General features: G+C 44.5%; 2 protein-coding genes across 5 annotated transcripts; one reads left to right on the top strand and one right to left on the bottom strand.

Annotated features, from left to right (window-relative positions):
* Nucleotides 1-30: 30 nt before the first annotated feature.
* Nucleotides 31-20857, bottom strand: MYO19 (myosin XIX). 3 transcript variants are annotated; one of them, XM_074922576.1, is made up of 25 exons: nt 20573-20857; nt 19467-19556; nt 17461-17605; nt 16531-16679; nt 16184-16297; nt 15280-15412; nt 14993-15062; nt 14525-14627; nt 14216-14312; nt 13678-13754; nt 13205-13295; nt 12001-12172; nt 11589-11662; nt 11381-11502; nt 9523-9636; nt 8961-9137; nt 7892-8038; nt 7312-7419; nt 6441-6511; nt 5382-5491; nt 3387-3550; nt 2597-2726; nt 2327-2412; nt 1698-2003; nt 31-725 (listed from the first exon to the last, which is right to left on the bottom strand). In XM_074922576.1, exons 2-25 carry the CDS (start codon nt 19476-19478, stop codon nt 597-599), a joined length of 2901 nt encoding a protein of 966 aa, XP_074778677.1. In that variant the 5' UTR covers nt 19479-19556; nt 20573-20857; the 3' UTR covers nt 31-596. The 3 variants fall into 3 exon arrangements, 2 of the variants coding, with proteins under 2 accessions (XP_074778677.1, XP_074778679.1); XR_012634818.1 differs by lacking the exons at nt 31-725; nt 1698-2003 and adding an exon at nt 4865-4908; XM_074922578.1 differs by lacking the exons at nt 19467-19556; nt 20573-20857 and having other exon boundaries at nt 16531-16769; nt 17461-17556.
* Nucleotides 20858-21017: 160 nt separating this feature from the next.
* On the top strand, nt 21018-23597 carry PIGW (phosphatidylinositol glycan anchor biosynthesis class W). Of its 2 annotated transcripts, none has more exons than XM_074922580.1 (2): nt 21018-21207; nt 21866-23597. In XM_074922580.1, the coding sequence occupies exon 2, from the start codon at nt 21876-21878 to the stop codon at nt 23394-23396; it is 1521 nt and encodes a 506-aa protein (XP_074778681.1). In that variant the 5' UTR covers nt 21018-21207; nt 21866-21875; the 3' UTR covers nt 23397-23597. The 2 variants fall into 2 exon arrangements, with proteins under 2 accessions (XP_074778681.1, XP_074778680.1); XM_074922579.1 differs by having other exon boundaries at nt 21330-23597.
* The last annotated feature ends 2178 nt before the right edge of the window (nt 23598-25775 follow it).

Raw genomic sequence — 25775 nt, 5'->3', positions numbered from 1 at the left:
AAGAGCTGAACGTTTTCCAGACCCTCTGCCGAGGACCCTGGCAGAGGTAAGGCTGTTGTAGGGAGCGCCAGCAACGCGTGGCAGTTGTGAGTATGTGTCTTTTGGTCCTGACGATAAAAAGCCAAGAGTCCAGGCTCACTTTTCCCTGAGACATCTGCCATTAGTGTTAGAGCTGACTGCTACTTGCCTCCTCAGTCTGTCAGAGGTGTTGCGTTACTGAACGCTCACAATCAATCCAAATATAGTTGCAGCTCTCAACGAGAATCCAGCCTTATTTGCTCTCTCATCACCAGCCTCTTCTTCCAGGTACTGCCACAAGGGTTCAGTTCAAGTAGATACTGCTTAAAGCACTTGATCTATTTTAATTATGTTGAGTGTTCTCATAGTACTGCTATTTCCTCTAATATGTGCGTGCGAGAGGAGGAATGCATCCCCCAACACGCTCTAAATTTGAAGTATATTATATTGTACGTACAATGCATCAATACAGAAAGCTCTGAGGTAGCTGCAGATATGGACGCTGAGTAATTTGAAAGCAGCAGCTTGCAGACCGTCCTTCCCTGAAGGCAAAACACAGTGTATCAGATGGCCAAAACCTACGTCGGAAGGAGTTTTTTTCTGTCCAATAAAATCTGGTTAAATCCAGTGATGGAACAGGCATCCGTGTGGGGGCTGACATTAGCGTAATGCAGGGGAGACTTCTTACAGTGGAACCTGATGGAGCCCTGCAAGAAAAAGGGGGGAGAGGTCAGTTGATTTTTTTTTTTTGCCAGATTTTGAGCTAATTTTGCTGTTCAAACTAAGGAATGCTTTAGTATGTGATCAGCTGGTGAATATGAACGAGGATGGAGGACAACCTCCAAAGGAGTCCTAGTACAAGTGAATTTAAGAGAAAATATTACTACAGAGACTACCAGTACTGTAATTTGAACTGAAACTAGCTTAAACTCTGAGGACTTAAGTATTTAGTCAGTACTGAATGTAGTACTGCTTCTTCCTACTTGTAGTAACTGTGACCAGGCCCAGGCTACATTCTTACATGCGTAATTTTATGCCACCTCAAAAATATATCAACAGAAACCCCAGCACAGGTGCAAGGTAACCAGAGGGCAGTTTCTGAGAGAAGCCAGTGTGGGTTGGGGCTCATTTGTGAATGGTATCTGAGACTGTTCAGCATGTGCGTAGGAGATTAAATACTTGAGGGTTGCTCCCTGCTTTCTGCCCTGAAAGTCCTCTGTGGTAATTAGTCTGTGCAGCTGTCTGCATAGTGAATAAAGAATTACTGGGGTATTAATACACCCGGTGGCTTCTCCCCAAGCAGAGGTTTTTTTTTTCACGTCTTCATCTGCTGTGCAACTTGGATCCCCTAAGCAGAAGAAATGCCTCGTGTGTCATAGCAGAGCCCGTGTGGGAATGCTCTGCTCTGCCTTTCTAAAGCAGAGCTTTGAGCAGTTTGTTCCTAGGACAGAGCCTAAGGAGAGTTTTCATGCTTAGCTGAAGGTCTCAGCTCAGCCCCGTGTCTCACTTGACCTGACAGCGGAGTCATCCTCGCACACCTGGGCCCGTGGAAGGAGGGGGCTGCACCTGAGGGCAGGCTCGGCCTTGCTGAGCTCGGCAGCAGAGTTCAGGCTCCTGCGCTGGCAGCAGCTTGGCGGTGCCGCTGGTTGTGTTACCAGTGTTACCAGTGGCTTTGTTACCTGCGGGAGGGCTCTGATGGATGTGATGCCACAGCCGAAGGAAGAGCTTTCCACCCTGCAGCAGTCGCTCCCCTGACGTACTCTGAGGCTCGCCAGCAGCGACAGGTCCCTCCGGAGTCCCCGTACGGTAACGGGTGCAGCAGCCAGGACGAGCCCCAGAGGCCAGAACTGAATTATTGCCCGCAGAGGCCAGCTTGTTTCCAAAGAACAAGGCGGTTTGGCCGAGATCACCGGAGCTCCAGGAACCAAGAACGCCTTTTCATCACCCTCATCCAATTCTGCTGCTGCTAACGCAGCCATTTTTGCCTGATGAAGAGAAACAGAACAATATTCTTGAACAAGATTCTCAAACATCTTGAACAAAATTTAAAACTACAAAATTAAGAGGCTAAAAAAGAGGGCATCTTAAGGTACAGGACAGCCTTTGGGACATTTTTTATGAAGGCAAGGCACTATGCTGCCACTCTAGAAGCAGCTGTAGAGGACTGGCATCCATCTTCTGCGCTGGAGAAGAGTTCTCTGGAGAACTGATGGTTTTGTACAGTTACCTGACAGAGGTGGATTCTCTCCCAAACACTGAACGGCCCGAGTCACTCAATTTCAGTGCTTTCCTGCCCCAATGTACTTACTTTCCATTTCCTCCAGCCGTGCTTAATAACATTCGCAGCCCTGCGCATCCTCTGGAAGCGACTCTTGGCTAACCAGGAGCGAATAGCTGAAGATTTAATTAAAAGAAATCTGAGTACAAAGAATGTCAGAAGCTCTTGCATACAACGTAAGAGAGATGGCACTTAAGCCTTCCCCTTTAATTAACATAACCACTCCTGCCACTTTAAACATCCAGTGTAACTGGAAATGGTACTTGTTCCATATGTTCAGCCACACCCTTATCAAATTACCTGCTTGGATGACAGTTGCAGACCATCGCTCCTTCACTAGTTTCTTCTGTTTAAATTTTCTCCAGCAACACTGAATGCAAAATGCTTTCTCATTTAACACCTCTGCTCTTCTGGCTTCAAGTTGCTCCAGCTGCATTGGGGACACGAGCCTGCAGTTAATACTCAGGGATGGAGTCGTCTTCACAACTCTTCCCTCTTCTACAGTCAGAAAGCCACATGTGCCTTCCAGTGAAGTGCTGGGTTAGGTTTTAGCAGTGAGCACTTCATTAGTGCTCATTAGATAACATGTCAAATGAAAATATAAGTATCTGAGGGGGAAGACAGTGTTGGGGGGTAAAAGTGGCCGCTCACAGTGGTCACAGTAGCAGCTGGCTTAAAACTAGCTCAGCTGAAGGGGTCTGTTACAGCTGCGTCCTCCAGGGCACAAGCTTTGCAGAAGTGCCAGTCTCCTTCATCTCCTTCACAAAGAAGCTGCTTAGGCCTGTCAGAATAGCCAGGCCTGTCAGCTGAGGCTAAGGAAAGCCAGTCCTCACTGGAACTGGGAGGGTACTGGCACCACTAGACACAAGTGCAGCTCCTTGTCCATTAGCAAGAAGGACACCATTAAACAAAGCACTGCTGATAGTTGCATTCTGATGGATACTTGATTGAGTTTAATAATTTGAAGGAAAATGCCAAATTCTGGTCACACTGGCATTTAGGAATCACCTAAACCACAAGGATAATCTGTGCCAGAATCTCCAGTGTGCAGGTACACTCCAGAACTGTTTGCCAAGGCAATAGCACTTACCACAGAATTAGCCATAAATACTTTGGTTTTGCCACAGTACACTGAAGCGGTTCCTGTTCTGTTCCCTGTTTGCTCAGCGGTAGTTTGTTCTGTAACAACCTTCTGAAGGATCTCAAAAACAACAGAACGTGATGCTTTGTCATCACCCGCCGCCGGAGGCTCGCCTGCAGGTGAAGCATTGAAGAGAAAGTGTCACAACTCTGGGCAATCGGGACCAAGTAATTATCTTTACACTGAGATTTCTTGGCCGTTTAGGGGGGCGTACACCTGCACCCAGAGGGGAGGAGGCGGTGGCTGAGACAGCACTAGATCTAGCTGCGTTCAAAGGAAAAATGTGACAGCCTAGAAACGCAGCGTGGTGTGTTTTAACTAGGATGTAGTTTGGGTGCTGTCTTACCACCTCCATTCTAACCCACCCCAGGTAACAAACGCTGGTTTGGGTAGATCTAGACAATGAAACAGACTGGGGAGCTCAGCTGCTCTCACAGCGTCCTACATGGAAACGTTAGAAAGCAACAGCAAAGCAATTAAGAGTAGATTTGAGCAGCTAAGAAAAATCTGATGAACTACCCAAAACTCAAAGCAGTTGGGAACAAAGAACAAAAAGCAAGGAATTAGACTCGTAGCCTTAATGTGCTGAAAGATGCAGGAACAGAAAATTCTACAGCTTTCACAGGGCATCAGAAGCAGCTACGGGGACGTGGACTAAGCAGAAGTTTATTGCAGCAATAAAAGGTTATTAAAACCATTTCTGGGATACAGTACACAATATTTTACATTACGAGACAAACAGGTTAGCCAGATTAATCTATTTGGAAATAGAGTTAGACTTAATTCAGACCTGTCCTTGAAAGAGATTGTGTTGTTCAAGGCAATGCTGCATGAGTTTCTGCATGCCCAATGCGGGAACGTGATGGTCTTTGTATCTTTCCATCCTGGATACTGTTTGCTTTTCTGCTATAAATATTTCTAAGGAGATGAGAGCATTTTAAGGTACTGAAAACAAATATAAGCAATTCTTGCTTACAGGAAGACATCTGGTGACTATGATGGTGTTCGAGGGGCTGGGCTGATAAGGGAACCAAAAGCTTATCCCCGTGTTTAGGAAATTGTTTTGCTTTGTTTGCAGCTTATTACCTGCTAAAGATAAAAAGGACTAGCGACCTATCACAAAGAGGCATTTCAGCTAATGGGTTTATAATTGAGGGAAAAAGATATGGCGTGTAAGTAATTTCCAAGCTTGTACTTCATTACTTCATTCCATTTCCGCAAGGTGAATAGATTTCCAGCCATTTTACTTATCTGACATAGGCTGGTTCCTACTGGTCCTGCTTCCCACCTCTACTGGTTACTGAGCAAACCCACTGGGTGAAGATGGGATTAATCTGGGTGACAGAAGGGGGTTGCAGTAACTTTCAGTACTAAATATAACCACCTGACGAGCTCCTTCTCTCAGGGGTTCATACCAGAGATGTTACCTTGTAGACTGGATTGTGGTTTTTAAAGTCCATCCTCGCTCTTGCTTAGAAAAAAGAATCGCATACAGAAGTTTGCAAAAGGGAGAAGAAGCAGCAGCATCCAGGTAAGTAGAAGGTCAGTGTGTTCAGCAAGAAAACAAGGTGGGAGAAAAAAAAAAAAAAGAAAGGAAGGAGAAGGAATATAAGCGAAAAGGAAGTGGTTTTCAAGTCTACTCAAGAACCAACTCTAAATCAAATGATATTGGGGGGAACCCCAAACACTATTGTAACTGTAATTGTTCTACCCAAGAGGAACACAGAAAACCAGCAATAAGATGCACCTCTTCACAAGAGCCTGCTGTAAGCATCAGGCAAGTTAGAAACTCAGGTTGGTGATAGAGTAGAAAAATATTTAGAGAATAGTGGTGTCCCTGGTGCTGAATACAGTAATTGAGTAATTGTACCCGATCTATGTGATATCAAGTTTGTGCAGTGATAATTTTACTTGATAGCAGAGGGATTAGCTAAAGAAACGTACCTTCTTTCTCAGCAGTATGATAGTTGCTCTTATCACACACTCTGTTTTTATTGGGCCCACGTGATTTTCTCAGTATTTCGTAGCGCTCAGTGAAACTTTGGAAAGGGATCCTGACAGACGAACGTACAGTTAATTCCAGGCAGGTATCAGTTACTACATGGTAAATAACCTGTCCTTTGAGGGGGAAAATGGCAGAGTGGCTTCAAAGATCCAGTGCACAGAATGCACACAGCCTGATGCCTGTGTAGTCACCAACACGCAAGAAAATAGAGACTTTGAGGAGAAATTCAGGAGGCTGCTTATTGCCCAGTAACTGACTTCTGCCTGTAACAAAGACTGGACAGGAGTTGTGCTCGTCTATGGCAACAGTGAGCTTCACCCCATCAGTGCTGAGCTGTCAGGAACGTGACCAGCTCAGGCCTTGGTTCTCCATGCCCCAAAGGTGGGCAAGAAAGCCCAGCGAGGTGACTGGCCACGATAAGATGCTTGACTTTGAGATGACTACACTTTAATGAATGCTATTTAAAATTTAATTTTAATCACTGTAAGTGTTCCTGTGAAGCCACATTCAATTAGAAAGTTTTACTACATGACAGTCCACAAACATCTCTTGCCCAGCTTCTCAGACCGGGAACGTACAGTGAGCTTTCAGACCAGGGGTGGGTTATAGACACATCTGGATTCTGTATTTGATATATTTGTTTTGTTTATTTTTTTGGTCCTGAATGCAGGTTGCACTAGCACTGCTTGTGCCGTTACTGCACTTTTGGACTGGCTGAACGAGCACAGTCTCATTATCCAAAACACAGAACAACAGTCCAGATCTGTGACAAGTATTTTTGTCTCCAAAACATGAAAGAGAGGTGCTCAAATTAGCTTAAAAGCAAGCAGGCAGCAAAACTCTTCAGACAGCTTTGAAAGAATCGGTAGTTCGGTGGTCTGAAACAGACTGCAAAATACTTGGATTTCCTGCTTATAAGCTCTTCTGAATAACTAATACACCACTAATTGCCATTGAAATGGATTATAAAAGTTGTTGCTTAAGAAGTTCGGACTTACCTAATCGGGAAGCCCGCTGCACTGATGGTGATGGCTTCGACTATTCCACACGCCTGAAGCTGGCTGAGAACCTGAGGCATAAATTGAGCTGGTTGAGTTAACTGCTGTCTTTGGGGAAGCTGCTGCCACAGCAGCGCCACCGCTCGCCTGCTGGGCGCCCCCAGGCTGCGGAACGAGGGTGTTACTACTGCTCCGAGTAACGCCCGGAGTAGGGTCAAGGTAGTGCTAACTCAGGGACAGTCCTCCAGTGCCCTCCCCTGTGGTATCCACACCCCGCGCTGCCCCAAGGCAGCGATTATGAAAACCCAGCGTTGGTATTTTAATACTACTTGCATGCAATCAGCAAATTCTCCGAGTGTTTAAAATTAATGCAGCACTACTCCATGCTTGTTTTTACATCAGATGAGGTTCTCTAGTGATAGCTCTGCTCTGCTCCCAAGGACATGCTTGTCAGCTGATCTCATCTCACTTGTCCTAGACTAGACTCCAGGATCAAGCAGTTTTGTTGCGGGTATTCACCACGAGATATCTGTGTGACCGGGGCTGCTGAGCCGTCAGATCACCTTCATCTATTCTGAGGGCTGGGATGGTGGCACCTCAGATAACCCAGGAGCGCTCTGGTAGGAGAATTTCTCATACAGCAACAAGTAAGTTGCACCTGGAAGAGCTGCTGTGCGTACTGGCTCCATTTTAGACAAACATCGTCACTGATTCTGGATATTTCTCTTGGAAGCTCCAAAGGAGAAAAAAAACTATTTCAAAAGAGCTTTGTGAGTGACTCAAGACCGTAAGAACTCCAAAGCAAAGCCCTGCACAATGGCTTTAGGAAGCTTCTCATTGACCCAGCGAGGAAAGGCTTTTGAAAAGTTACCTCTTCTCTTTTAAAAGTCATTGCCTTGCAGTCAGCATTGGGCTTGATGCATCGGATGTAATGCGGGGTGGTACTATTCAAAATCTGCATGAGATGTTCCAGTGAACCCTGTAGCAAACAAATACAGGTTTAATTAGGGATTCCTCCACAGGTAGTTTAGCTAATCAGTGGCCTACAAAAACAATGAAGCTGGTTTTTGCAAGGATGGCCTTACAGACTCAGAATTAGCAGAGCTCTTTTGTAAGGAGAGCTTGAGCAAAAAATCCCCTCTATGGATGCTTTAGTAAAACTGTTGACGGTAAATTCAGAAAGTTTCCAAAATCACAGCAGGGCCATCAGTTGAAGCTAATCCTTCAAGAGGCAGAGGTAGGAAGAAGCCTCAGAAAGGCAGAGGCCCAACTATTAAAGGAAAAGGTAAAATTGGAGTGAGTTAAAACCTAGAGAATATCAGGAGTCTGAAGCTATTTCTGGTTTACAGCTGTTTCATTTTAATAACATTTACTGATCTTGGCCCAATGATTCTCTTTTCTCGTTAGTTATGAAGACAGCAGTAGAAAGCAGAAACTTGAATAGAATGTACCTTGAACTTTGACACCACTGTAACAACAGCTGCTCTGTTCTGGGTTTTGATGCTATTTTGGTTCCTTTCTGTCACGGGAAATAATTTTTGAAGTAAAGGGTCCTTAGAATTCTGCAAAACATGGACCAGCTCTGGTGGAATGGGGTCCTGCAAACACAGACATTACTCATTAGTAGTTGGACTTAGGCAGAAACCTGCCACCTTTGAAAATGACCAAAAATTCCACGTATATAGATGGAATAGTATTTCTGATGCCAACTTTGATTAAACCACAGCTGTAGTTTCAAATCTGACTGCATAGGTTCATTCACGGTCAGAGTCAGGAACAAAAACCAGTGTTTGGCTGAAGAATTGGCAAATCCAGTCAAATGTACAACTGCTCCTAACATCATTCTCGTTATACACCTTAAGTGAGCTAGAAGTCTCAGGACTAGTTTAATCCTCATAGGGCAGTCTGTAGCAGACATTAGAAAAGCTATTAGAAAGTCTTCCTTTTAATTAAGAGATGGCATCTCGTTGCATCACCTAATACCACTTGCCGTAATTGCTGGTGATGTCAGAAATGACAAGGGACCCTCATATCTGCAGACTATTGCACTTATTCCCTGGTGGCAAATCGAGGCCAAAACTTGAGTTTTCTGGTACTTTCAGTAGTTGAGTCTTTTGAGTAGTTGCTCTTGTTTCTCACAAACTTACCCGAACTTTGGGGGTAAATGAAGTGTTCTGTTTATGGTTATAGAAATGCCCTGATGCCATTAACCCTTCTGCATTGTCTCAGGATTCTTCAGGAATAGGAGAAGCCCTGATTTAGTGAAACACGGTCCACTAAATCCTCAGCTGAAGGGTCAGCTAACAAAGCATTTGCTTGTGCCAGTGACAGTTCGCTGAAAATCAGACCAAGAACATTACCCAGTTTTACGTGGCCTGAAGGATTTATTTGGAGCAAGGTATGTATAATCCAGTAAGCACCGCTGAATATGCTTGTTAGTGGTGCTTTGATTTAAATTGCTTTTGGTCTGTAAGGTTTTTTGGTTTGTCTTTTTAAACAGCTCTTTCTGAAAACACCTACCTTATTTTTCTCCACCATTGCTGCCAGCTGATAGCAGACTTTGCCAGCATAATGTGAAATAATAAAGTTAGGCTTCTTGCTAAACTTGTTTCGACTTAAACATTGATTATTAGACAAGGCTTTCTCAATCCGAGTTTGAAACAGGTCAGTGTTAGAGGATCTGTTCAGACGGCACTCCTGCACAGCAAACGAGACAAAATTGCAGCATCTCTTATTTCTCATAAAGAACTGTCTTTAAAAGCTGAGACATGTTACATTAAAATCATAGCCATTTTACTTTTAGAGTGGATTTGAGTGTGCAAGACCTGAAATCTTGGGGGAAAGGGGGAGGGGGGGAATAAAAAATGTAACTGAGGCTTTATATTTGAATCAGAACATCCAGGATCAGAGGAAAAAAGACAATATAGGAGGAAGCAGTGTCATGATTGTTCTGAAAAATAAGCTCTGCAGAAATTGCATAGCTGACAAGTCTCCTAATGTAGTTTTCATGTTTTCTTTGGTGGCATGGGACAGAAGAAAGGCAACTGAGCCAAAAGCAGTAGGGTTTTAGATCCACACATACCTCATTCAGCAAAGAAAAAATGCTGAGAGGATTGCCCTCTATCAGATCGAGGCAGTTCTGGTTGTCCTGGTAGTTTATGAAAGACCACTGTAGGCCTTCAGCTGCATATTCTTCCTAAAGTAAGAGAGAAACTGGTTATGCTGCAGCAGAGGGCACTAGAGCTCAAACAACTCTGTCCCTTTTCACAGTTTGATGCAGTTACTGTTTAACAACTTAAGCCCAGGCTCAGCCTGCTCATCCAAAGCTCAGTTCATGTTCAACAGCAATCTTGAGAAAGAAAAACAAAACAAACCAGAACAAACAAGGATATTCTACCTCAGGTAGCTTTGGAGTACGTAGCAGCAGATCCTGCTGGAACAATTTGTTTAAGTATTACTTGGGAACCTCACAGATTTATCTGCAAGGCTGCTCTGCAGAGTAAACAGAGGCTCTCCTGGCTGTACTGAGTTCTGCTCTGAAGGGCAGGGCACACACAGAACTCCTTCCTTAGATGGGGACGTGGTTTGAACCGACCACTACGTGCCAGACTTTACTAGCTGAGCTCCATTTAAACCAAATCCTGATCCAAAAGGAACTGGAGAAAGATACCGGTGGAAATAATTTGTACAATATTTCTGCTGATTTACAGAACAAACCATCAGGAATGTTTAACAAGCACAAGCTCCAGCCAGTTAGTTTAAAAGTCTCCTGCTAAAAGCTTGCTCAGCACAGCCACTAATGGCGTTTAAGTGGTTTGGGACACGGCCAGGTCAAGAGAGGCAAGAGGGCAGCAGTGATTGGGAGGGGCACTATAAACAGAGGTCGTGAATCAGTTTCAAGGAAAGTAATTGTGTGCTTGAACTTGGTTTCCATCTTCACTGCCCATTAACCCCTGGCATACTGATGAGAGCAGGCAAGGAAAAAAAAAAAAAAAAGGCTGGGCATATGAAATTATGGTCCAAGAGATATTTATCTCCTGAATAAATGGATAAAACTAGGTCATGAGGCAGAAGGTAGCATCATGTCGGTGCCATAAAGAAAATAACTCCCCAGATTCCAGTTGATGGCAAAGAGCATCGTGGTAATGTATGTGTGACGTGGAGGGATTCAGCGAGGACTGGAGGACATCTGTTAGAGCAGCAGCCCAGGCCTGGCAGGGACTCTGTAGCTTTCAGAGCACTCAGAGGAGAGCTGGAATAAGCCGTGTGTGACCAGTTAGGCGAGTGACTGCAGTGCATTTAGCACGGTGCAAATACCTTCTCTACTGTGAAACAACAACTCGTGTACCTCCTCAGTCAAAAATAAAAGCTGATGCACAGTGCGGTTTTGTCTTTAAAGGTACCAGCATGACAAGTGGCTTTCTGGAGCTGCTCTCCTGGGGCAGAAGGTCTCTGCCAGGTACCACGTGCTGCTGACGCTGGGTTACAAGGTTCTGCTGGGCACTCTGCCTTCACATTAAGCTCAGGTCTAGAAGCTCCCCGCCCGTTCAGGTACTTTATGCTTGATGAAGAGAATTAACGTGGCTATAAGCAGCAGCTTCCAAGAGACTCTCAATTTAGGCTACACTTACCTCAAGAATTTAGTTTTTTAAGTGTTCAGCTCTTTGAGGGAAAGCAGTTTAAGAGGCCCCAGAGCCAATGGAGCTCTGTAATAGGGAACAGATTTCCAGCAGGCAAGAGAGCAAGCTGTCTCATTCCACCAACTGCCCCACACTCTCCTCTTTAAAAAAGCAATTGTTACTCACATCCTACTGATTTCTGTGGCGTTACTTAACTCGACTAAAGCTTGCAATCTGACCAGAGGCACAGAAATACAATTAAAGAGACAAAAAGTGCCTTTTTAAAATTAGATATTTAACATTTAATATTAGGTGTATTACCTGTTGTGCCTTCAGATAGTGTGCTACAAAATGCTGCTGCAGTTTCTCATTGGCGTAGTTAATACAAAGCTGTTCCAAGTTGTTTTCAGGGAAGGCTTCAAAGCCATAAACATCCAGCAAACCTAGAAGGAGTGTGGGAGGACAGTGCCACTTTGGTCTAGGAGTAGCTGGAAGGAGTTACTCCCTTAAACCAGTTAAATAACCATACCTATGAAGCTGGTCCATGCTGAGGGGTCTGCATAGATGCTTTCGTTTATGACCAAAACGAGCCACTCAAACAATCTGCAATGACAACTGGATTAGTTGGAAAGTGCTTGCTCATAAAAATCCAAGCAGTGTTCTTTTACTGCCATTTATACCAGTATCACACGGAAAAAACCAAAATATTGTGACATGCTGCCTGCTGACGTGAAACAGCAGTTCTCTGAAGATCTCTCTATCAGATACAGCAGCTGTGTCTGCACCTACAACTGAATCAAGGGTGTGCTGAGAGGGGAAAGGAGAGTTACACCCTTACTGAGTCCAAGCAGAAAACCAGGGAAAATAAATCCCTCTGGCCTGCCTATTCCCTCACAAAAATTCTACGGATTAGCACAGCAGCCAGGCCTACGTGTCCTTACCTAGCGTAGATCACTTTGGCCAGGCAGTCCCTCCTGGTCTCGCATTCGGCTCTGGAGCACGGCTTCTTGAAGACTTGTTGTTGTTTTCCAGCTGTTATTGTTCGAATTCTTAATGATTCCAGTAGTTCCTCGACGGGTATCTTCAGCAGATCTCCAGCAGTCTTCACAAAATCTTGTTCAGGAAAAAAAACCCCCAACATTGCAAGGTTATCTGGAGTGTCAAATGAACGCAGCCCCTCTGAAGTTATGGAAGGTCCAGAGACAGTAGAGAAAAATGACACTTCCATGAACTCACCAACTTAAATGTGGATTTTGAATCTTTTTACCCAAACTTGGACGACCAGGCACTTAATTTGGATGTACAGTACCTCTAGAATTTTAGGTACTCTATTTCACATGAAACAATACCAAGAAAGTCTGAAGTTGGCCACGCTGAAGTAGGCACTTTAGAGAGTACTCTCTAGCTATGTCTTTGTTACTTTTTCACCTTTTTTGAGCAGAGACCTCTAAATCCAGATAGGCAAATCAAACAATCATGACCAGAAAAAAACAGGGATTTGGGGGATAGTCAGGAAATGTAGAAGCATGAATATTTGCTAACAAAGCATTTAAGATCTTTCTAACCTGAGCTGTATGCAAAACTATTTGAATGTTAAGTAGTGTGAATTCAGAGCATGTGAAATAATAGTAGGAAACTTCACTATTCAGGACAGTGTTGTAGTTCTGAAGGGAACCTAGATCCACAAACCTCCCGAAGACACGCAGAACAACCTATGTTCTGTGCTGCAATTTAATAGATTTGCTGTTGTGAGTTTTAGGCTTTATCATGAAAATGTCAAAGCTTTAATTTTAAGAGCACTGCTCTCCACTCCGGGTCAGATTTCTGTAAGTCTGGTGATATCACCATAAGATTACAATCAAGAGCAACAGTTCTGCCAATAATCCTTCTAAAATGACTGTCTAATGCTGCAGTTGCCTTGACCTGTAACAGAAGGATATTATCTCTCCGAGCAGGGGAGCATTAGGTTTTCCTTTGTTCAGTACTTTGAAACCATGAAGTACCGAACAAAAGGACGCTTAAATTTTGGGTTGTGCTCGACCTTGATAGTCTCCTATCAAGCAGGAGAGTGTAGTAATCCTTCCCATTAGGCATCTGCACTAAGATAACAAGACTCTCTGGAGCACAGCGTGCTTGTTACCTCACCTTTGGTTTTGTCTTCTAGTTCACAAGGCTGAGACTCATCCACTGGATTAGAGAATTGAACGTTCCCGAGATGGAGAAGGCCTGACAACACCTGAAATATAACCAATCCTTGAGTTTCCTAAAGCAGAGCTCCCCTCCAAGGCAGCGTCCTCTTAGCCTTCCCTTAGCCACACAAACAGGACAAGTCAAAACATTTCTGCACAAAAAAAACCCCAAGCAGATTTCAAGCTTCTATGTTAATTCCTAATGCTGCAATTACTGAAGGAAAACTAAAGTTCACAGGTGCAGGCTTTTAGTTGAGATCGAATATCTGGCTGTGCAACCTAATGTGGAGCTGCAGGCCCTCCAGTCCGGAGCACCAAACGACCCACGTTCTGTCCACTGACACGGATTTACTTCTGCAGAAATCCCACCCTAAAAAGACATCCCAAACATCATTAGCAGCCTCGTGGTGACCATGCTTTGTACCTGACCTTGAAAATATTGTTCTGCGTGGAGCAGTCAATGCCCAAGTGAAACATTGCATCTCTGGTCACCTCGAAGCAGTCCTCTGAAAAGCCAAACAAGTGCTATTTTAAAGAAAGCCATGCACACAAACACAGGCGAGCCCAACACTCTACACCACGTCCAGTTTGGTTGGAATTGCCAAAGATCAAGGAATTTGGTAAATCCCAGAGTACAAGCTGGAGAACCAAGTCACTGACTTAATACTGACTCTGCGGGGCTCTGAAGTTAGGCAGCGGGTTGCTGAAGCACATCCAAAGACAAGACAGTTTCTAAACATAGCCACAGAGAGATGCAAATTCACCAGGCTTTAGGTCAGGAGAAAACTCTTAATAGTGCAAACTGAAACTTAAAAAGAATCACATTAATGCAGGTGGCTTTGCAAACTCTCTGCTGTCGGCTGACCAACCTGGGTCAGGGGATTTAATAGGACAGACACGCTTTTTGCCTGCCTCCCTTTAAAGTCACAGCCATTATTAGTGGACAGTCTGTGCAACTAATCTTTACCATCTAAGTTTCTTTCAGAATTTGGCAGCCAGCGGTAGTCAGCCCCTTCTGGAAGGTTCCATTCCAGCCTCTCCTCTGCAGTAGCACCTTTTGTGATCTGGAGACAGAAAACAGGGTAACAACTGAATTCTGCCTTTGCTATTTACAGCTCACAGACAATGAAGGATAACGTACTGGGAGCCTGATTTATTTTGGAAGCATGGCAGACAGGAAAACTGTTAAATATTAAAAGCTGCAACTGTGCTAAATCTGGTGATTTCATCCCCACTGTTTGTCAGAAACATCTAGCAAAATTAACAGAAGGCAAACCTGATAAAAAATATGGAAGTTTCTTTCATTGGGGGCCTGATAGGCAACTCTGGTCTTCTCCAAAAGGAAAGTCTGAATGGAAGCACTACTCAGATGGTGGAATCTAGAGGGGAAAAAAAAAAACAAAAGCAAAGACTTCAGCAAAAGTTCCTCACAGAATCCAATAGATGTTGCATTGTCACGATACCAACTGACTATGAATGCTTTGCAATTCACTTTCAGTTTTGTGCAAGCTTAATGTAGTATTTTATTCAGAGTTCTTAACTGCATCTCCATTTTTGCATTGCTCTCTTTTAGAAATCAGGGTGAGAGCTTGCAGAAAAAAAAAAAAAGCAAGATGTAAACCTCTAGCAAACCAAAATATGTTCTAAAGGCAGATAAAATATTCTATGGCAGACTTCAGAATCAGGCTTGTAGAGATTTAAAGGAACGAGACAATAGATAAGGTTTTTACACAGTAATTATTACCTGTCTAACTGAAGCTGGATATATTTTCCAAAACGGCTACTGTTGTTATTCCGCAGGGTACATGCATTTCCTGTGAAATTGCCAGTGACAGATACAGCATAATCAGAGTGGTTCCACTCCTCCATGTAGGACATATAGATATTAAGGGCGATTTGTGTATAGCTCCAGTATTTGAAGAGTTTGTCTTTTAAGGAGAGGACCGAGAGCTAGCTTAGACCTGTGTATTAACAAAGAAAATTCCCCACAGTGGCCACTACTTCTTGCTGTTAAAAAAAGGCCTCGTTTACCAAATGCTTCCATGACAGGGTTGGAATCCAACACTCTCTTCTCTATCCTTTCCACAGTTTCATTGCCTTTTGGGGAGATAACTGAAGCAGCAACAGAAGCATAGAATTTCATAAGGCAGCGAGATGTCCAGGTCTGCAAGAGAGAGGCTTGACAATAGGCCTTTGTTTTTACCACGTTATTAGTTATGTCTGTTAATGAAACAGCACTAGCTTCTGAAAACACAGCGTGCAGCTGGCGGTGATGCTAAAGGGAGTAATTGTGTCAGGTTTGTAGCTCTAGTTCAGTGGAAACTTTTTGTGCATATGCTTGCGTGCAACAGACACACATTTAAATGCTGTTGGAGTCGGAGTGCTTTGCTGAATGGCAGTTTTATCAAGATGCAACCATCTGGAAACTCAGCTAGAATTAACGGCTCGTATCTTAAGATGAATTGAATATAAATGGACTTTGAGTCATTAACACTCAGCAAATCATTTTGTTCTTAGGCTTAAAAATATCCTCAATATCTTCCCGAACAGGGATGGCCCGCTGCAGAAGAGCCCAGGATAGGATCTGAACTCTCCGCTGCTTCCAGCTCTGTACGGAGGGTTTGCCCACACTAGCTCCTAACAGCGGGGCTCAGACATTAACTCAGGTGCAGTTCCTGTGGAATGAGTCAGTTCTAGCCCTCCCAGAAATTACAGATGTCACTGAAAGAGCAGCTCTGTTGAGTAGAGTCTATTTAACTGCAGCAATCACTTACTGCTTTACGCATATTTGAAGAGTCATGCTAGAGCAGACTGGTACGTGCTCTGTCAGAATTTTTTTTTCCTTCGTCTTTGCTTGTTCGCTGAAATACTATGCACTGCAAATCGCTAGCAATTCTCAAACCTTAAGAGCAATGTCATAAAAAAATCTCCTTACCTTCCCAGCACCACTTTCTCCACTCACAATTATAGACTGGTTTACAGGGTCTAGCTGGCTTTGGACGTTTCTGTAGGTTTGCTCAGCCACTGCAAAGATGTGAGGTTTTAAATCCTGGCAGTAAAAGAGAATGTTCATATTTGAGAGAACAGTAATTACACAGTTTAACAGCAATAGACAGCAAAGATCTTCTCACATTTATCTGAAAACAGTACTGCTCTGTTACCAGAACTCAGATTTGACTAGAAATGGGTGTTATACTTTAGGATTATCTTGCTGATAAAGATTGTGAAGAATTTGACATCTGGGTTCTGCGGAAGGACAGTTATTTCAAATATAAGGATTACCTGAGGCCGAAGTGCAACATGGTACTCTCTCATGAGCTCGGGTGAATAGAGGCAGGAGACGGGCTGAAAGGGATTTAAAGCCACCAGGCTGCAGCCAGCATTTGTATAAAACAAGTTTACTGTGTATCTTGCTTGAAGACATTTCAGAACTGAAAGACACACCTTCTGTTAGCATCTTTTGGAAAGTGTATTTGACTCTTCTTGTTTCTGTTTGCAATAAAAATCTTCAGATATGTTACCTATTAGGTTTAATAGAGAATGAGGTGATCAAGAGAGTGATATAGGTCTAATATACATAACAATGACTTGAAGAGTTGCCCTTATTTTTAAAAATATTAAGGGAGGGATCTGCTAACTATTCCTTTCAATACATCCTTAAATGTGCTTTTATGAGGTTTCACACAGTCCTAGAAAGCAAATCTGTTGACTTGCAGAACAAAGAGATGCAAGAATTCCCCATCTGCACTGGGAACAGGCCTTAGCTTGCTTCTCTTAACAGGATCATCTTTAAAAGTGCAGTGAGGAATTTACTTTCTAAAATGAATTTCATGGATATATTTTCAATCTGAGTTAGAGCCTCATTTTCTGATACGTTCATATAACACCAAACTGCAATCACAAGGTCACACGAGAGTCCTTCAACAGCATTAACTCTCAGCCACGCCCTGGCTACCTGAGCCAGATGTGAGCTCTGTGTGCAGAGCGTGATAAGGGACCAGCACGGTGGAATCTACAGCAGAAGTATTTTGAAAAAAAAAAAAAAAAAATCAGCCAAAACAAATGTGACTTTCTAAGGCTCTGAATAATAGGCTTTGAATTTTTAACCACTGTGCTCATGACAGTATTAAGGCAATGAGAACAGTAACTACTGTATATTAGCCACCAGGGAAAGTGACTCCTCAAGAGAACCTCCCCTGGCTGGCTGCTTACCTGTGGTAGTTGTCACTGGATTAACTTTTGTGAGGTCATCAAAAAGATGCAGTTTCTCTTCATCGCTGAGGAATGCTCTAACTTCTTCTTCAAATGATTCACTGAGGTCATTCTGGATGATAGAATCTTCTTTCTGGCCATTTTCCTGGAGGGGATGTCAGATCAGCACCAGTCAAAAAGCTGAATATAGCTGGACTTCCACCTCATCCACTATAGTTTATAGCTCTTTTACTGCTTCCACATAACAGTTCAGTCTCAGCAGGAGCCATAACTTAGTACGTTTGAGCTACTCTTCCTTCCAGTTGCCCTCCCCTGCATTGATGGTTCCCATAGGGTGCTCTGTTTTTACCAAGCATGTGAGAGATGGCAGGCTGACAACACTGTCTGTAAACTGAATTCATCACTGGTAATTGTAGCTGGAAGCAAAGGCACTCAGAAAGAATGTGTCCTTAGACTCACACTACCTGGCACTTGCAATTTGCAGGTCTTTCAGCACAGACACACTTATATAATGTTCTCATCTGGCATATTCTAAGCCTGTGAACCTCGTTCATTTGGTGCAAACACTGCCTTGGGCAGAAGGAAGCTGGAAGGACTGGCTCCAGAGGCTAAGGCAGAGCTGAAAGCTGTTGTGGCCCAACACAGATGCAATTTTCCTAGCAGAAACTTTCATTTTTAGAGCAGGGATTGAGGGTCCCCAAGAACGAAGTTGCAGAGGGCACACATTGCAGCCAGGGGAAAGAAATGGTGACGTTGTAAGAGCTGGCCTGCATTAGGTGAAGATTTGCACCCTCTGAATCACTTAAAGTATTTAAATCTTAGCCTCTGGGCTCCCACGTCCTTGACAATATCAGTTGGAAGGACACATTTGTTGTACAAACGTAATGGAAAACTTAGCCAGAAGAGAGATTTCAGGTCCTGTTTGTAACTTCAGGGGGAACAAAAGAGAGGCTAGAAGGAAAAATGAAGAAGGGAAAAGATGCCAGTCCTGATTTGTACATTCTATATATTTCTTTTCTGTTCCACTTCTCCCTGATAGAAAGTCCTCCAAAGTAACCCTCCTCATTTGCATTTACTAGCATAAATCTGCAATTCTTTACAAGTTAACCAAGTGAATGAACAGTATCACCTTGTTTATACAGGAAAAAGTGCTCAATTTAGTTAGCAGCATTGCCTCTACTGAGCTAAGCTCATTAATAAAAGGCAAAAAACACTGCAACACCCCATTAACACATTCCTAAAAAAAAAAAAAAAAAAGCTACACTAATGTACTCATTTAGGAGCATTATTATCTTTTGTAGACAGCATAAGTCGTTCATTTCCAGTAATACAAAATTTTACACAGCAGGGGAAAAAAAAAAGCTTAGCAACACAGTTCAGCATTGCCATCAAAGCGGTTTCTGTTACTCCCCTCTGAAGGAACATAAGAAGCTTGTTGCTGTCACAGAGAACAGACATGCACAATTATGAAATACTCCACGACAAGATGAGTTTCTGCCAATTGCCTGTTCTTCCTGTGCCCTCCCATGTGTTCGCTGCATTACACTGGCACCAGCCAAGTCCATTCTGCAGCTGATATTTGCAAAACCCGAGAAATTTTTGCTCCCCCACACCCCCATCTCAACATCACTTCTTTTGAGAAGAGATGGTGATCGTTTAGTCAGAAGAAAATATTTTAAAACACAATGACTTCTGATACGGACACTGCATAGCTCCTGTATCCGTTAATTTTACTGAAAAAATGCCCTTAACAGCTGTGCTGGCTACATGCATTAACACCTGCCCTGTTAAAGCCAGTGGCCTAACAAAAATCACTACCTGCTGGTAGTAACACAGCAAAAACCACGCGGTGAATAGGTCCAGTCAATTCATGAAGTAGGGGAGAATATACATTAGGAGTTACCTAATCCTGACTGCATGGAAACAAGCCAAGAATTCCTTCCTGGCAGTAAGATTTAACTAGCACACACAACTCCTGGGTTGTTGGTTGGATTTTTTTTTTTTACCTGCTTTGGCATCTTGTCCAGCCCTTTGGACGGGAATGCTGGAGAGGGCCTTTACTCTAGGGTATCTCATACAAATCAGACAGGAGAACGCTTAAAAAAAAAAAAAAAAAAAAAATTTAGAACAAAACTCCACAAATATCATTCTCCAGAGGGTTTCACAAGCAGAGCCTAAAGGCTTCAGACAGAAGTACTGACAGTAACACTGGAGCTAGAAGCCTACCCGCACTATCAGAGCGATACTCCTACCTTCTGTTTGCCCCTGCAAATAAAGCTTATTTGCAGGGAATAACGTATCTTTCCTTAAATCAAGGAATAAAGGCTTTGTTTCTCTCGAATTAATAAAGGGAGGTTTCTTAGAAATTCCACCTTTGTTTTTGTTAAATTTCTCCTGTTAGGACAAATAGGCAAGATCTGTGGGTCTGATGGCGTCGGAGCAGCTAGTGCTTTTGGAAAAGGAGTGACTCAGATCTAAGTTCTGTCTTGCAGCAGATACGTCTGCTCTCCTCTTCCTGTTTCCTCTCAAAATCAGTGGGAGCCGACCCACGGTGAGTCAGGCTTACCCTCTGGATTTCTACAATAAACCCAGAGATTCCAGATAGCCAGGAAGAATTCCGCCTTCTGCCAGCAGCTGAAACCGTCTCTTCTCTCCTCTCTTTTCTCTCCTATCCTATCCTATCCTATCCTATCCTATCCTATCCTATCCTTATTCCAGTCTACCCTTATTCCAGCCTAGTCTATCCTTACTCTAGTCTATCCTTAGTCTATCCTTACCCTAATCTATCCTTACCCTAATCTATCCTTACCCTAATCTATCCTTACCCTAGTCTATCCTTACCCTAGTCTATCCTTACTCTAGTCTATCCTTACCCTAGTCTATCCTTACCCTAGTCTATCCTTACCCTAGTCTATCCTTACCCTAGTCTATCCTTTCTCTAGTCTATCCTTACCCTAGTCTATCCTATTCTCAGTCTAGTCTATTCCTATTCCATTCCCACCCGGCACAAAACCACAGCGGAGAGCGCTCCGACCCCCGAGCGGGTCGCGCCGAGCTGTCGGTGCCCACCACCCCTCGCCAAGCCCCTCGCCGCCCCCTCGGGGTTTCTCACCCAGCCGCACGATCGGGCTTTCCTGGGACGGGCGCAGGTCGCCGCCGGCAGAGGAGCCCTTTGGCCAGTGAAACCAGTTCCCCGCCGGACACTGGCTACCGCAGCTCCCCGCCGATGCAGCGGGGACGCTCGCCCGGGCCCCAAGGTCGCTCCCAGTGAGTGTGTGTGTGTGTGTGTGTGTGTCCCCAGAAAGGGCCCTCGCCACCGGGCCACGGCGCGACCGCGCCTTCCCGGGGCCTCCCCGCCGCGGGGTGCGCAGGGCAGGGCAGGGCAGCGCGCACTCACCGCGGGCCCGGGCGGAGGGCAGCGCGGGGCGGCGGCGGGAGCGGGAGCAGGAGGAGGAGGAGGCGGAGGAGGAGGAGGAGGAGGAGGAGGAGGAGGCGGGTCCGGGGCGGCGCTGCCGGCGGTGAATCGGGCGCTGCGGAAGAGCGGGCGGCGGCTTCCCGCTGGCGAAAGTGCGGGCGGGGAGCGCGGCCCGCGTTTACCTGCCGCCGCGGCCCGGGGCGGAGAGACGGAACCGGGAGCGCCGGGAACGGCGAGGACAAGAGATTCATTTACACCGGCGGCCCCCGGGGCTTGTTCCCCCGCCCCGCCGGCAGCTCGGCCTCTGCGGGGACGGCAGCGCGGAATCGCGGGTGTGTTGTTCTCCCCCCCCCGACACCCATTTCCCGGGCGCGGGTGTCCCCAGCCGGGGACTGCCGGGGCTGCACACACAACCCGGCAATTCTGACTAACTAATGCTTTTTGCTTTGAATAGATACTCTCTTGGAACGGGCCGCACAAGGCGGAGAGCCCCAGGATCACTGCGGGACTGAGGCGTCTTAAAAACAAAAAGGCATTTCTGTTGCCAGCGGGGGTTTTCGCTGCGGGTTTTAGTGCCCCTCTCTCTGAGCAGGCAACAGGAACGTCCCCAGGGTCACCCTCCGCACACCCGTTTCATTTACACCGAGAGAACGTGACCGGGTGTACGCCAAGGAGCAGGGCCGACAGTGAGATTATTCACAACGTGAACGTTCAACCGAGTATCTGATATTTTGAGATCTTCAGTGGCAATGGGTGGCAACTGGAACTGTCATGCTGGGCCAGTGCCTCTGCCCAGTTTCCCAGGCCAGGGCCAGCGTCTGCAGCACTTGGGCTCTTCTTTAAGTCTTCAAATTGAAGAGTTACCAAAAAAACAGCTGCCTTCCAAAAACAACCCACGTTTTAATGAACCGCTACGTAAAATCCATTTTTTACGAAGCTCGAAGAGCCCCGTTTTACAAAACTAACTCAAGTTCATGTTTGTGTTTTCAGAGGAAGAAGGATGTCACAAAAACAGCTGAAAGAAGCCTTTATCAGCAACTTAAATGGAACTAGTTTGCTGGAAATTACAATGGGCTTGTCTCTAGCTCCGCTCTGCCTGCTCTGCAGAGGACTCCTCCTGATTTTGTATTACCTGCACTACGGGAAACCTTTAAGTTCAAGGAGATACTGCCTGCTTCTAGACTTCCTTGTGCTCGTATCGCCTCTCCTGTTCTCCTGCACAGTCCTGTCTCCAATCATCTTTTTCATGCCGGCTATCATCGCAGCCTTTTGTGCTGGAATATTTTTAAAAATATACAGCCAAAGAAAACATGAGACCAGAGTGCCTTTCAGGCAAATTGTGAAAGATTTCCAGAAGACATCCTTGGATCCAGGATACATTCCAGCAATAACTGTGTTCCGCGTTTATGTCAATGTGCTGACATCAATCAGCATTTTAGCGGTGGATTTCCCGCAGTACCCAAGGCGATTCGCCAAAGCCGAGACCTATGGAACGGGAGTTATGGATTTTGGGGTTGGAGCTTTTATTTTTGGTAATGCTCTCGTTTGTCCTGAAGTCAGACAAAAGTCTCCTGTGACACAACCAAAATTTTCCAGTCTGGCCAGGCAGTTTGTTTCCGTTTGGCCGTTGATTTTTCTTGGCGTTGGGCGACTGCTTAGTGTAAAATCTATAGAGTATCATGAACATACTTCAGAGTATGGAGTGCACTGGAATTTTTTCTTTACCTTAGCATTTGTGAGGCTTGCAGCTTCTCTACTTTTAGTCGTTTTTCCGAGAAATACTTCTTGGATTGTTGCTATAAATCTCGCTGTACTTTATCAGCTTGTGCTTAACACCACCTCTCTGAAGATGTTTATCTTGCACGGGAGCAACGGCAGAGACACTAGGGATGGCTTTTTAAACGCCAACAGGGAAGGGCTGCTCTCTCTTTTTGGCTACCTAGCCATATACATGGCGAGCGTCCAAGTGGGACTGTGCCTGCTGCAGTTCAGAAACTCAGTCAAGGGCTGGCTCGAAGCAGTGTGCTTCTTGCTGCTGACCGTCCTCCTGCTCTTCGTGTTCCTTCACGTGTCACAAGCACACGCGGACCCCGTGTCCCGCCGGATGGCCAATCTGTCCTACTGCATATGGGTGCTCGCTCACTCTCTGACTTTCTTTATCGGCTTTGTAGTGACTGATCTCACGTTGCTGTTCACAAAGCTGCTTGTGAAGGGCTCCAGCGTGCCCTGCTGCTGGGACGCTGCGAAGCTCCCAAACACTGGTACAAAGCCTGAAATGGAGGGCGTGCCTGTGGGCAGGGGAGGCAAGCTGCCGCCCATGTGCCTGATTAGTGCTATTAATAAAAATCAATTACTGTTTTTCTTGCTAGCAAATGTTATGACTGGTGCTGTGAATATACTGATAGATACAATCCACAGCAAGGCTGCGTTTACCTTATGTATACTACACTTGTATATGTTCTTTAACTGTTTCGTTATGTATATACTGCATGCCAAAAACATAGTATTAAAGTTTTGGTGATTCCACTGTCTTGAGCACTCTAGTTAAACTTTGTTTGCTGTAGCTGAATGATGGTATTTTAATGGAAAAATTAGTATTTTTCCCGTATGTTTTTCAATAATTTAGTATAGCTTTTTATGATTTAGTTTTTTATTTTTTAGGATTTATTTTTATTTTTTAGTGGTTTGTTTTACCAAATTATACAGCCAATGCTGTTACCTGTTACACATTTTCCTGGAAACTTAGTTTTTAAGATGAAATGCTCTGCTGAATGCTCCTGCTGCTCCTATAAATGCTCATGCAGAAGAGTAACACTGCATTTACAGTTAGGGAACCCTGTTCATACCCAAGTGCTGGTAGAATTAGATAACAACATACAGAGTAGAAGCCAGATGAAAAGTAAGAAAAGGAATAATTATGTAGAGAGAGACTTAGTTGTGTCAAGATTTACCTAGTTAGGCCCTTGCATAAATAACTGATAAGAATAATTCTTTATACAAAATGCATTGAATAAGTGGATACTTAAGAACGTTTTGGCCCCAGTCCTGCAAAGATTTATGCATATGCTTGACTTTGATGGCAGTAATTGTATGTGGAATGTTAATCATATACTGAAATCTAAATTAGCCTTTGAATTAAAGCTAAATTTTATTTTCATCCTCACTGATGAATATAAATGAAGACCCTAGATAAAGCGTGATGCTCTGAAGGATAAAACTCAACTTCAGATGAATTCATAAAGCAGTCGTTGGAATTTGTGGTGCAGATAATAAGAGCAGCACAGCCTTGTATAAGAAAATACAAAGATCTAAAAAACGAATTCACCCCCAGCCTGCATACCAACTTGTTGTGACAGCTCATCTTTAGGAACTCTGTAAAATATGGTCTTCAGCTCTACTTTGAAAGTACTCAAGGCCCACTTACTTGCCTGTAAAACTACCTTAAACAGCAGCTCATTTAGTACTGTATTTTGGCAGCTGAGATGTCTTCATGTGGGAACGTTCCGTATTAATTTTTATTAGTAAACAAACAGTGTGCAAATGGAAAGAAGCATGACGCAGTGGGTCAGGGTACCGGCAGAGCACTGACAAGAGAGGTGCTCAGTTTCTCTACCACCCTCTAGAACACCCTCTTTGTTCACTTTCCTAACTGTGACAGTTCTTCCTGACCTCATTAAGTTGTTGAGAAACAGATTTAAAGATTGTGAGGAATTCAATAATGGGAGCTATAAATACTTAAGAAGTAGAATACAAATGGTAGTTGATGATAGATGTCTAATGTCAGTGGAGTTACAGCAGTGCACATGGGCCATATTTCATATTTCTCCTTGTCTATCAAATGTGATGACTCATAAAACCTATGGAGATTGAGCCTCTAAATCTGATTCCTTAAGGCAGACATGCTGTGGAATATTCTTAACTTTATGAGGTTCTCTTAGCCACTAGCCAATGGAAAGGTGAAGTCTGAGGATTACAGGCTGTGGCCGTGCTGATTTCATGCTTGTTTACTTCCAAGTTGTAGCCATACAGTCCTCAGAATTAAAGAAAACCAGCCTGTATTATCCTGGGGACAAATGCAATTAATTGGCAACAATGTCTGATGAACAGTTGTCAAGGTTTATAGCAGAGCTTCCTGGTTCCTGCCGTATGTATTTATTTTAAAACCTTTCCTACCCTTGCCTAGGGAAGAAGGGCCTCCATCATGAACTGAACGGCGCTACTCACTCATGCAAAATTACTCATGGATATTAATTTTTGAAATATCTGAAGCGCAAGACCTGCAGCGAGTTCTGTGAGCACAAGTCTATCAGTGTGATTCAGAATTCAGGCATTAATTGGGTGTGACAAAGCGGAGCTGTGTCTGGACAAGCAGCAAACTATCTAGATGCCAACTCCGTTTCGGTGAAGCAAAAATTACGTGGGAGGTCTGCTGTGTTCGTGCAGAGCTCCGGTTGCTCCGCAGGCCGGCGGGTACCAATCCCGGGGCTGGAGCTGTGGTTTGCAGCCCCGGAGCTGGCAAACCGAGGGGACCGTGGTGCAAGAGCGACGAGGAGCCTGAGAACAACCCGCCGCTCTCGGCAACAGCGCGGCACCGCATCGCCAGGCCGTCTCCCGCTTTCAGAGCCCCATGAAGTAAGTTGTTCACCACTGAATTAATGAGAGACAATTAATCCTCGTTGCTTATTGTCGATAACAAATGTGGCAAGCTCTGCCCTGAAGCAACCAGCATAGTTACTAATGCTGAACGTTTAGACTATGAATAGATACAGATAATTAACCATGCCTCTGAAAGAACCAAGAAATGCAAGTGTTCTTTGATCACGGAGTCCGTACGAGCAAACGGCACCGCAGCGAGTTTGAAAAGATACAACACTGCTGTGGACACTTTCTCCAGGCACAC

Source organism: Athene noctua, chromosome 19 (genome assembly GCF_965140245.1).
Source record: "Athene noctua chromosome 19, bAthNoc1.hap1.1, whole genome shotgun sequence".
NCBI classification, from domain to species: Eukaryota; Metazoa; Chordata; class Aves; order Strigiformes; family Strigidae; genus Athene; species Athene noctua.
This window is presented reverse-complemented; position numbering and strand designations above follow the sequence as displayed.

What these genes read in the sequence shown, in the direction of transcription:
- MYO19 (XM_074922576.1), bottom strand. An exon ending in TGCAACTGTCATCCAAGCAG is followed by an intron (nt 2,413 to 2,596) that starts GTAATTTGATAA and finishes TTAAATCTTCAG; the next exon opens with CTATTCGCTCCTGGTTAGCC. An exon ending in ACGGCTGGAGGAAATGGAAA is followed by an intron (nt 2,004 to 2,326) that starts GTAAGTACATTG and finishes TCTCTTCATCAG; the next exon opens with GCAAAAATGGCTGCGTTAGC.
- PIGW (XM_074922580.1), top strand. Translation starts at nt 21,876, where the DNA reads ATGTCACAAAAACAGCTGAAAGAAGCCTTTATCAGCAACTTAAATGGA.